General features: G+C 43.2%; 1 protein-coding gene across 1 annotated transcript in view; it reads right to left on the reverse strand.

Moving 5' to 3' along the window:
- Window positions 1–12,248, reverse strand: part of LOC106094338 (serine-rich adhesin for platelets) — a 337,903-nt gene that overhangs the window by 115,687 nt on the left and 209,968 nt on the right. The window contains exon 5 of the mRNA XM_013261550.2: window positions 1,164–3,414. Within this exon, the coding sequence (XP_013117004.2) occupies window positions 1,164–3,414 (2,251 nt within the window). The remainder of the gene's footprint in view (window positions 1–1,163; window positions 3,415–12,248) is intronic.

Consider the following 12,248-nt stretch of genomic DNA (forward strand, 5'->3'; position numbering starts at 1 on the left):
ATATGGGTTTATATGTTAGCTATATCGGGTTATGAACCGATTTAGACCATTTTTGGTGCAGTTTGTGGGAGTCAAAACAAAATACTTCATGCGAAATTTCAGGCAAATAGGATAAGAATTGCGCCCTCTATAGGCTCAAGAAGTCAAGATCCGATATCGGTTTATGTGCTAGCTATATTAAGTTAAAAAACCGATTTAGACCATCCTTGGCGCGGTTTGTGGGAGTCAAAACAAAATACTTCATGCGAAATTTCAGGAAAATCTTGACTTCTTGAGCCCCTAATAGGCTCAAGAAGTCAAGATCCGATATCGGTTTATATGCCAGCTATATCAAAACATGGACCGATATGGTATGGCCCATTTAATATCCCATTTATTATTTTAAATTGCTTTTAAATATGATTTTTTTTTTGTTTTTCAGCCCTCTTTGGTTTCCCCTTTCAATGTCTCTAGCTACGCCACTGTTCTCTGTGCTTGGCGGAAAGACTTAATCAGACTTTAATTAATTTTCGTAACATCATTGATTTCTAATAACAAATCACCTTGGAATTGTTGGTTCTTTAAAACGAAATGTTTTAAGTTTTCATAGAAATTTGGTCATTTAGGCTAATAGGAAATTGCCTTTGCTAGAAGACCCCCTCAAATGGAGGAAGGAATTCCGCACTAAAATCTCAGAGAATGCCCAAACATATGTAGACAACCATTCTACACACACACTCGCGCGCACACAATAAGATGTTGAATTTTTCACATGGCGTTGTTGGTGGTGATTGAACACCAGAAGACAGACACACACACACACACACACATGCACACACAGAATGACTAGTGGATGATGCAAATGGTTGACAAGTTGGAAACCAGCAACGGCTCACTGCCACTTGGAGGCAAGTATGTGACGATGTTGTCTTGTGCAATAATGCAACCAGTCTTCTAAGCCCGTTTAGCCAGCCAGTTGGCTCATGTGGTGGCCATGAAATGGAATTTTCTAAGCTAAGACCAAACGCACGAGTAGACGGACAGACACACACAGACAGACAGATATACAGATTTCGTCACATTGTTCCACATAAGAAGAATTTTGCTCATATCTGAGCCTCACATACATAACATCAAATAAAGAGGATTGAGGGATTTAAGTTTAGAGAGAGACTAAGACTTACATAGCACATGGGTGAAGAGGTACTGCTGCTGGCTCCATTGCCAGTGACCATTAGGCCCTTGTTTTTGCCATTGCAGCCCAGCAGGTATTGTTGAATGCGATTGGTGCCATAATACATTTCCCAGATGCTGGGCTTTTTGCGATGCCAATCCAGTATGGAGTCTTTGTCATTGGATTCATTGCCACTAGAGGTGCGAGAAACCTGGCGGCCGCTGCTGCTGGCGCTGGTGTTGTCTTGAAGTTTGGCCTTTTCGAAACTGCTGCTGCTGTCCGATGACTGGGCCTGAAACTGTTGTATGCTGGGCTGGTGAAAGTTTAGATTCCTTTGTAGCTGAGAGCCTCCGCTGGGTAGAGGCAGAGGGGGAGGACCTTCCGGTTCCAGGGGCAAGCTTTCAATGTAACACTCACTTATGGGGAACACTTCAGTGAGGGATTTTCGTTTCATTTTAAAGTTGGGATCACTGGCACACTTGATGGTGGTCACCTGCTGTCGTATACTTATGGGACCCACACCTCCATTGGCACCCAAGGCCCTCATCTCGCCTTGTAAGGTCTCATAGGTGGATAACTGTTCACTGGCATCTGTCAAAGACCTGCGCCTCTCAAAGGCATTCTTCATTTTGACTATGTGCTGATTCTTCACCAAACCGGTGCAGAGTTGTCGTATCTCCAGCTCACTATGCTGATTCATGCGCTGCAAGTAGAGTTCCAGCTCTCTTTTCAGGGTGCCTATCATGGTGTGCAACTCCTTGGGTATATACTCATCCAGAGCCAGCTGATGGGGAGGTGGTGGCGATGATAAATTGCCCTTAAGACTCAAATCACGTTTGGATGAGGCCATGGGTTCGGCAGTGTGCAGTGTGAGCAGACGAATTTTGTCTCTCACATCTTCGAGTAGTTCGCGGGTATTTTGAAAATGTATTTGATCCTCATAACGCTTGGGATATAAGTCCACCGATGAGGCGGCCGCCACCGATTGATCCGAGCGGCAACTGCGTGCCGGAGCTATGATATCGCTCTCCACACGATAGGCATCCTCGGGGCAGGAGTTGATGTATTTGGCACATTTGTAATGATTCTCCTCCAGCTCTTCGTTGAGAAAGGTGGGATTGTCAATGCCCCCCTTGGCGGCCGGCAGTTGAGCGTGAGAGCGTTTCCTCTCCTTCTTTCCCTCATCCAAAAGGAAGGAGTCCAAATCAATATCCAACAAAGAGTCATCGTTAACGGGGTCCTCTTGTCGCCATACCCGTTTGGCCGTGCCATCATAGCCTTCTCTTATGGTGGGCAAATGACTGTAGGAAGATCTCAGTTTCTCTGCCGGGTAGGAGCTCTGCGAATACGCAGCGACCAGGGCTTCGGCTACAGGATGGGCTATGACCCCGGGAAATGATTTTAAATGGCGATCCAAGTTCTCAATACTTGTCTCCAGTATGCGCAGATTTTCATTGAACTCCTCGGAACTGAGTTTGGGGGCGGAGGAGGCATTTGTCGCTGTGGGGGCGGGTACAGTTTGCAGAACACCTTCGACATTGTGGTCCGTATATCTATAGCGTCTGTTATATTCGAGAGTACGCATGACACTGCAGCCAGTGGCAGCGGGGCCACTGCAAACGGCCTCCCCAATTGCTGCCGCCTTGGTGGTTGTGGTGTTGATGGCGCTGGCGCTGGCATGATGCTGCAAAGTGCTGTCCTCAACTGGTTTGTTGCTGCCCATTGTGGCAGTATGGCTGGCCGCATTGAGACTTTCATCCAGCGGCATTTCTTTCAGTTCGATGGTGGGTTCGCTGTAGATGTGCTCCTCCAGCGAATATGTGGAGCACACATTCGAGCTGTAATAGCCCGAGGAGGCACTCTTATCTGTGGAATAGTGGGACTGATGGGAGGCAGCTCTTCGAGGCGCTTTAGCTCCTACAGTTTTGGGTAAAACCTTAAATTCCTTGCTAAGTGATTTCCCATCCCTATCGTTGGGATCGACGACATGATGGATTTCCACTATCTCCTCGGATCCTAGGGAACTCAGTGAAGATGAGGTGGTTGAGTGTTTTTTCAGACGATTGGTGGCAGTGTTGTCTGTCGTGGCTAATGCCGTTGCTGGGGCAGGTGTTGATCCTGTTTGTGTTGATGTCGCCGTAGCGGCATTGGAATTTGACAGCGCCATTGACGCTGTTGGCAATGACATTGAATTTGTGCCCGATGTTGCTGCGGCAAGATGACTGCTGTTGTTGCCACAAATGCCATTCGCCGCCGCATTGCTGTAAATAGATAAACAAGAAGAAAGCTAATTATTTGAGAGCTAAAGAGGAGAGTAAGATGGAGTGTGAAAAACCAGTCACTAGGAAAAGAAAAGTCTTAGCGCTAATATGTTGCCTGCTCCATTGAATGTAAGCAAAACATGGTCACCTCTTCCAGAGATACTTAAAAAATTTTTTGTTTTCATTTGTTTTTCATTTCAGCATTTTCTCAAGCGAAAGTGGTTTGTCCATTTGTCTGGTGGACCAGTTGCGGAAAACAAGTTCAATGGGGAAAAATTTGGAAATGCAGGTTAGTGGAAATTTGTGATTTTTTTTATTGGCATGAAATGATGATGGCGGGATTAAAATAGCTTAACGCTTTTATAAAAAATAAAAGTTTTTTGATATTTCCGACAGCGAAAGTACAAAATGCTGTTTTTATAAGAATATTATTTTTGAAAAAAAGTGTTATTTTTGTAAAAATTGTATTTTTATAAAAATTTTATTTTTATAAAAATTAGATTTTTATAAAAATTTTATTTTTGTACAAATATAGTTTTTATAAAAATTTTATTATTACAAAAATTTTGTTTTTATGAAATTTTTATTTTTATAAATATTAAATTTTTGTAAAAATGTTATTTCATTTCATTTGACTTTCATTTGAGCCCCATATTGACATGAACACCCAATATCTTTGTTTGGAGGAGTTTTGGGATTGGGACGGCCCGATGGGTACTTAGACTTAAATTTTAATATCATATTCGTATTCTACTTTCCAATACCGTTCATTTGATACCCATTTTGTTCCGATCGGTCCACTTTTGATTTTGGGTGGTGTTTTTGGCATAAGGGGGAGGGTCCGGCCCCCCTCCCATGTCGAAAAATTATATAGCCTAGAGAAAATCGGTTCTGTCATGATTGGCTAATGTGCCCATTTTGAGTGTTCTTTGGGGAATGGGGTGACACCCTATACTTCGAAATGAATTTGTATACCAGATTCGTTATTTACTTCCGCATACTTTTCATTTAATTCCCATATTTTCCTTATCGTTACACTTTTGATTTTGGTTGGTGTTTTTGGGTTAGGGGGGGAGGGTCCACCCCCTTCCGATATCAATAAATTATAAAGCCAATTCCTCCTTCCTGACCATATTCGCAATCTACTCCCAAATACCTTTCATTTGAGTCCCATATTGCCATGATCGTCAAATAAACCTATTTTAAGGGGTTTGGAGCTGGGGCTGGGGCACCCAGGTACTTGGACCCAACTTTTATTATGAAATTCGTACTCTACTCTTCAATACCTTTAATTTGATCCCATATTGTCTCGATCGGTCCACTTTTATTTTTGGGTAGTACTTTTGGGGTAAGGGGGAGGGACCGCCCTCCTCCCGATATCAAAAAATTATATAACATACTTTTCATTTAATTCCCATATCTTCCTTATCTTTACACTTTTGATTTTGGGTGGTGTTTTTGGGGCAACATGGGAGGGTCCACCCCCTTCCGATATCAATAAATTATAAAGCCTATTCCTCCTTTATGGCCATATTCGCATTCTACTCCCAAATACCTTTCATTTGAGTCCCATATTATCATGATTGTCAAATAAACCTATTTTAAGGGGTTTTGGAGCTGGGGCGGCCCCCCAGTTACATGGGCCCAATATTTAGTATGAAGTTCGTACTCTACTCCTGAATACCTTTCATTTGAATCCCATTCATTTGAGTCCCGATCGGTCCAATTTTACAAAATTTTTATTATAATAAAATTTTCATACAATTTTCTTAAAAGATGTTCGTAAAATCCATGAATTTTAGTTCATTATCTTTTCATTTTATACATCTACATAGCACATAAACTTCTTTCTACGAAATCATTGATTCATCCATTCAGTCTACCATCAACCGATTTTCCATCATAACGCATTGTATACTTGATAATCTATGGCTATGATACTGATTTGTTTCAATTGCAATAGAAATTTTCAGCTGTGATTAATAACTATGGGCTATTGTTGCCCCCCCCCAAGACAAAGGCGATAATCATTTATAACGCTGTACACTCTTCAATAGCTCTTTGTGAGTTCGTGATGAGATTTATTGTATCTCGTTTGAATCTCAAGAATTCTCTGTAGACAATAAGGCGCACATCATTGGATTTTATCGTTTGACATTTGTAACATAAAAGGAACAATTGATGTTGCGGGCCAAAGAGGATTTAGTCAGTGTTTCTTAGATCGGTTAAAAGAGAAATCAGTTCCATGTTTGTCATGCGAGCATTCATGGGTTGAATAGTTTTTGAATTGGAAATAATGTGCAATTCATAAGCTGCAATGTTGTAGCCAACAATGATTCACTGGTTCTTAGTATGAATAAAAGTGTGTCTCTTTTTGCGGATATTAATCAGCCCCATGCCACTATGGACATACACCTAAGCCACTAATCGGCTTGTTGTGCGCTCTAAATACTATAAAGTAACCTCTAAAAAGAAAATTTTAGGTTAGGAATTCCGTGCTGCTTTCAAAATCCTTAATTGTTTTCAATACCACTCCCCTAAGTCGGTTCATGTCGGGTATTGTGTCTCCACCTAAGTGCCGGTATCTGTTAGACGCGAAAGCCGGGCAATGTCAAAGGAAATGCTCCTACGTCTCATCATCTTCCCCGCATGCTCTCACGTGTCTCCCCATTTTTACATCAGAGAGCTCGTAGACCTATGTGTCCCGTTATGATACCAATAACTATACTGACCTCCTTTTTGCTTCCTTTCAGTAATAGCCTCGTCTTCTCACAATCGATATCCCCACATAGGATTTTCGCCATCCTACCGAACGTTTCGCTGTTCCACAACGCTGCACGCGCATTCGTCGCCCACTCCCTTAACTCGGACTGCGGCGACCCGAAAGGCTTTGGGTTAACCAAGTTTATTGATGACAGTCCTCTGGCCTTCACCCCCGAATCATCTGCCTTTTCATTTCCCCTTACTCCGGTATGGCCCGTCATCCAAACGATGCGGATTTTCCCATTCTCAGAGAAGGCGTTAATCTCCTTCTTACACTGCAAGACTGTTTGTGACTTTACCGTCCTGGTTGTTATTGCCCTTATGGCAATTTTACTGTCGGTAAAGATGTTCACACTCGACGGCCTCGCGTTAGCACCACTCCACTTCACTCATTCCGTGATCACCCGGATCTCTGCCTGCAGGACCGTCTTTTCGTCAGGCAGGTTAAAACAAATCTCAGTCCCTGGATTCTCAATGTAAACCCCCAGGCCCACTCTGTCCTCTAGCTTTGAGCCATTCGTGTAACATGATCTTCCATATGACAATACTAGGGTTCCGTCAATCCATGACTGAGCTGCTGGCAGCAGTGCCTCGCACTCGACTTCAAGGTTCATCTCAGGTATCCGATCGGAAACCTCTTCCCTTCCCTCCAGGTTTCCTATCGTCGCCTCGATTATACCCCGATGGTATGAGCTGCTCCCATCCTTAATCCATTCTCCCATCGCCTTAAGTCTCATAGCCGCAGTGGCTGCCTCACACTTAATCTGTATGTCATTGGGTCGGATATCTAGAATAGGCTCTAGTGCCCTAGTGGGTGTGGTCCTCATCGTAGAACTCCAGGCCCACACTGTTCTCTAGCTTTGATCCATCCGTGTAATCCGTTCGTTGTCCATAATCTTCCAGATGGTAATACAAGGGTTCCGTCAATCCAAGACTGTGCCGCTGGCCGCAGTGCCTCGCACTCGATATCACGGTTAGTCTCAGGTATCCAATCGGCAACCTCTCTCCTTCCTTCCAGGTTTCCTATCGTTTCCTATTCCCTTCCTTCCTCGATTATATCGCGATGGTGTGAGCTGCTCCCATACTCAATCTTTTCTCCCATCACCTTAAGTCTCATAGGCGGCTGCCTCACACTTAATCTGTATATCAATGAGTCGGATATCTAGAATCGTCTCCAGTGTCCTAGTGGGTGTGGTTCTCATCGCTCCGCCTATGCCAAGACAACATGTTCTCTGAACCTGTTGTATGGTCCTTATGTTGCACTTTTTCTCCATAGCAGTCCACCAAACTACTGAGGAGTCAGTAAGTATTGGTCTAATCACGTTTCTGTGGAGCCTGTGGATGAGCCTATGCCCCGTCTACATAGTGTCCAACATTTGTGAGCCTTCTCAGTACGCTCCTGATTGTGACACTTTCAATTCAGTTCCCTATCCAAGATCACTCCTAAGTATTTGACCTTGTCAGATATCGAAATCGAGTCACATTGAGGAAACGTGGTGCGTTAAATTGGCCCACCTTTGCCTTCCTCGTGAACAGGCATATTTCAATCTTCTCTGGGTTAACATTGAGACTTCTGGGTCTAGCCTAGTCATATGCCCCATGCAAGGCCCTTTCGGCCCTTCTGCAAAGCTCGTTCGGATCCTTCCCCTTAGAAGTATTATAACATCGTTTGCGTAGCAGAAGGTTTCAAATCCTTCCTCAGTCCGCATCCGTAATAGGTCATTTATGGTGGTCATCCATAGGAGTGGCGATAAAATGACCCCCTGTGGCGTGCCCTGTGCCACTTTTTCCCTTATATTTGTGCCATGGAACACACATTTTATCTACCCGTTCCTGAGCAATCTGCTACGCAGACGGGTTCAAATCCCTCCTCAGTCCGCATCCGTAATAGGTCATTTATGGTGGTCATCCATAGGAGTGGCGATAAAATGCCCCCCTGTGGCGTGCCCTGTGCCACTTTTTCCCTTATATTTATGCCATGGGGCACACATTTTATCTACCTGTTCCTGAGCAATCTGCTACGCAGACGGGTTCAAATCCCTCCTCAGTCAGCATCCGTAATAGGTCATTTATGGTGGTCATCCATAGGAGTGGCGATAAAATGCCCACCCTGTGGCGTGCCCTGTGACAATTTCTCCCTTATATTTATGCCATGGAACACACCTTTTATCCATCTGTTCCTAAGCAATCTGCTACGCAGACGGGTTCAAATCCCTCCTCAGTCAGCATCCGTAATAGGTCATTTTTGGTGGTCATCCATGGGAGTGGCGATAAAATACCCACCCTGCGCCAATTTCTCCCTTATATTTATGTCATGAAACACCTTTTATTCACCTGTTCTTTAGCAATCCCATGGCAGCCGGTTGTATGTACCGGATTGACCCGATGAATTCCTTCATCGGCAAGGGCTGCCGCCTCAGTGTACCACACACTGCTACTACAACAACAACAACAATCTGTTCCTTAGCATATGGTTTCTCCAGTCTCCAAGGACCAGGTCCACCGGGTATTGGTCTAAGGATTGGATCAATGTGTCGGACCGCACATTGTTGAAAGCCCTCTCGATGTCAATGCATACCGCCAGGGTGTCGGTTTTGGCGTCGAAGGTTTCTTCTGCACAACCTCGTGCAGGGCTGTCTCCACCGACCTTCACTTGACATAGGCATGCTGTTTGTAAAGGGTGATTTTTTTGAGGTTAGGATTTTCATGCATTAGTATTTGACAGATCACGTGGGATTTCAGACATGGTGTCAAAGAGAAAGATGCTCAGTATGCTTTGACATTTCATCATGAATAGACTTACTAACGAGCAACGCTTGCAAATCATTGAATTTTATTACCAAAATCAGTGTTCGGTTCGAAATGTGTTCATTCACCGTAACGTTGCGTCCAACAGCATCTTTGAAAAAATACGGTCCAATGATTCCACCAGCGTACAAACCACACCAAACAGTGCATTTTTCGGGATGCATGGGCAGTTCTTGAACGGCTTCTGGTTGCTCTTCACTCCAAATGCGGCAATTTTGCTTATTTACGTAGCCATTCAACCAGAAATGAACCTCATCGCTGAACAAAATTTGTCAAAATTTGAACACATTTCGAACCGAACACTGATTTTGGTAATAAAATTCAATGATTTCATGATGAAATGTCAAAGCATACTGAGCATCTTTCTCTTTGACACCATGTCTGAAATCCCACGTGATCTGTCAAATACTAATGCATGAAAATCCTAACCTCAAAAAAATCACCCTTTATTTGAGCATTTCGCTGGTGTGTCCTACTCTTTATCATGGTGTGCACAATACGTTCCATGGTTTTGAGTAGAAAGGGCGTAAGGCTTATGGGTCTATAGGCCTTTGGTGTCGCATAACTTGCCTTGCCGGGCTTGGGTATAAGCACCACCCTTGCCCCCCTGCCAGGCTTTCGGAGTATATGCAAGTCCTAGGCACGCTGTGAAAATTTTGACCAGACAAGGCGCCAGTTAGTCTGCCTCTTTCTGTAGTAATGCCGGAAATATTCCATCAGGTCCGGGTGACCTAAATGGTTTGAAGCTCCTCAAGGATTCCTTCACCATAAATTCCGTTATTATAAACCTTCGATCAACGTCATTATTCCAAGATTGCGGTGTCTCCGTGAGTCCCTTCGTATCCTGTGGAAAATGGGTTTTCATCAAAAGCCTCCTCCGTTGTCTCTGCTCTCACTCCCATGTCGTCTACTTACGTCTCAGTTTGAACATGGGGTTTTGAGAGAGATTTTTTACTCTTGGCGGTGTCATTCACGCTATCGATCTGTTCGCAGAAAAGCTTTCAGGAGGCACGTTTTGCCGCTCTGGTAGTCTTGTTGTATTCCTTGATCCGTGTGTAATACACATCCCAATAAACTTCCGCTTTCTTATGACGCGCTCTGTTAAAAAGACTGCGGACCTCTTTTCCAATATTACGAATCTCCCCGGTCATCCAGTGTTTTTCTTGGGCAGATTTCCTTTCCCGAAGAGGACAACTATCTTCGAAGGACCCCGCCAGTGCAGTCGTAATCCTGTTGACATTTTCGTCAATCTCTTCTATGCTTTGGACAATCTAGATTGTCTTGCCTAAGTCTTCTTCTGAGTAGCCTTCCGAATTTTGTCCAGTTGGTTTTCAACTTATCCTGTGGAAAATGGGAAGCTTATAGGATTCGGCGCTGGCCCTGCTATTCTAAACCAAATGTAGCGATGGTCAGAGAAAGAATGTTCCATGGAGACCCTCCAATCCTGAACTTCATCGATTAGATTTTCGGAACATATCGTCACATCTAATACCTCCTCCCTGATCCTATTAACAAAGGTAGCGGTGTTACCAATATTTAGTGTTATTAGGTCGTCAGAATACAAGAACTCTGCCAGGGCTTGGCCCCGCTTACTAGTGTTGGTACTACCCCACGAAATGTGGTGAGAGTTCGCATCGCACCCTATTCGTAGCTCATTTCCTGTCTGTTTTGCTTTGTTAAAAAAATTAACATTTGTAGACTTTTTTTATGTTTTAATTGACAACATAATCTCCTAGACACCCGTGAGGGTCAACCCTCACTATCCATTCTCATTTAAAAGCTATATGCATACCCTTGTCTTATTATCATAATGGCATGCAAAAATTGTAATTTGCTTATAATCTTTCCAAAGATCTAACCTTCTTGGACTACTAGCACACAGTTACTAAGCCAACCAATTAAAAGTCTATGCACTCAGTTCAGTCAATATATAGCTGTCGCTGTGCCCTTGCATACCGCCATTTCCAATACGGGGCCAATAAAAACAAAAACGTTTCTTGACTACTAATCACAGAAACTATTTTTAGCTTTTTCAAAATGCACTTCAAGCTCTTAGACATCCAAAGTTTACCTTGAACTTGAAATATGGCAAAAAAAAAAATATATTGAAAAATTTCACAGTTTGCATAAAAAATTCGAATTGATTCCATAAACTTCTGATAGAGAGCATTAAAGTCGCACCACCGTCAAAGGAAGAGGGAAAGAAATCTGCTGGCTTTGTTAACAAGGCTTAACAACCAAATAGACAACCATAAATGGGCTGTTTGAAATGTTTTGCGGACATGCCAGCAGGCCCCTCCATTAAAAACTGTTGATAGTTTGATATGCAAACAGCATAAAACTGTGCTCAAAACAAAAGGAATCTTAAAATATCGAAAATACTGTCAATGACACAAAAGCTAAAAAATACCGAAAATATGCATCCCAAACACCCTCTGACTAAAAAAAAAAAAATATAACAAGTAAAAAAGCGTCAAGTTCGGTCGGGCCGAACTTTGGATACCCACCACCTCGGGTATATATGTAAAACATCTATCGTCATAATCCGGTGAAAAGTCCATATCCAAATATGAACCATATACGACACGGATATCGAAAAGCCTAACATACGTCACTGTGTCAAATTTGAGCGAATTGGATTGTAAGCGTGCCTTTTATGGGACCAAGACTTTAAATCGAGAGATCGGTCTATATGGCAGCTATATCCAAATCTGAACCGATTTGGGCCAAATTGAAGGGGACTGTCGAAGAGCCTAACACAACTCACTGTCCCAAATATCAGCGAAATCGGATAATAAATGTGCCTTTTATGGGCCCAAAACCTTTAATCGAGAGATCGGTCTATATGGCAGCTATATCCAAATCTAAACCGATCTGAGCCATATTGCAGAAAATGTCGAAGAGCCTAACGCAACTCACTGTGCAAAATTTCGGCGAAATCGGCTAATAAATGCGCATTTTATGGGCCCATGGCCTTGAATCGAGAAATCGGTCTATATGGCAGCTATATCTAAATTTGAACCGATCTGTGCCATATTGCAGAAAGTTGTCGAAGAGCCCAGCGATACTCACTGTTTCAAATTTTGGCGAAATCGGCTAATAAATGCGCCTTTAATGGGCCCAACATTTTATATCGAGAGATCGGTCTATATGGCAGCTATATCCAAATCTGGACCGATCTGAGCCAAATTGAAAAAGAATATTGAAGGACCTAACAAAACTCACTGTCCCAAATTTCGGCGACATCGGACAACAAATGCGAA

Source organism: Stomoxys calcitrans, chromosome 5, assembly GCF_963082655.1.
Source record: "Stomoxys calcitrans chromosome 5, idStoCalc2.1, whole genome shotgun sequence".
Classification (NCBI taxonomy): Eukaryota; Metazoa; Arthropoda; class Insecta; order Diptera; family Muscidae; genus Stomoxys; species Stomoxys calcitrans.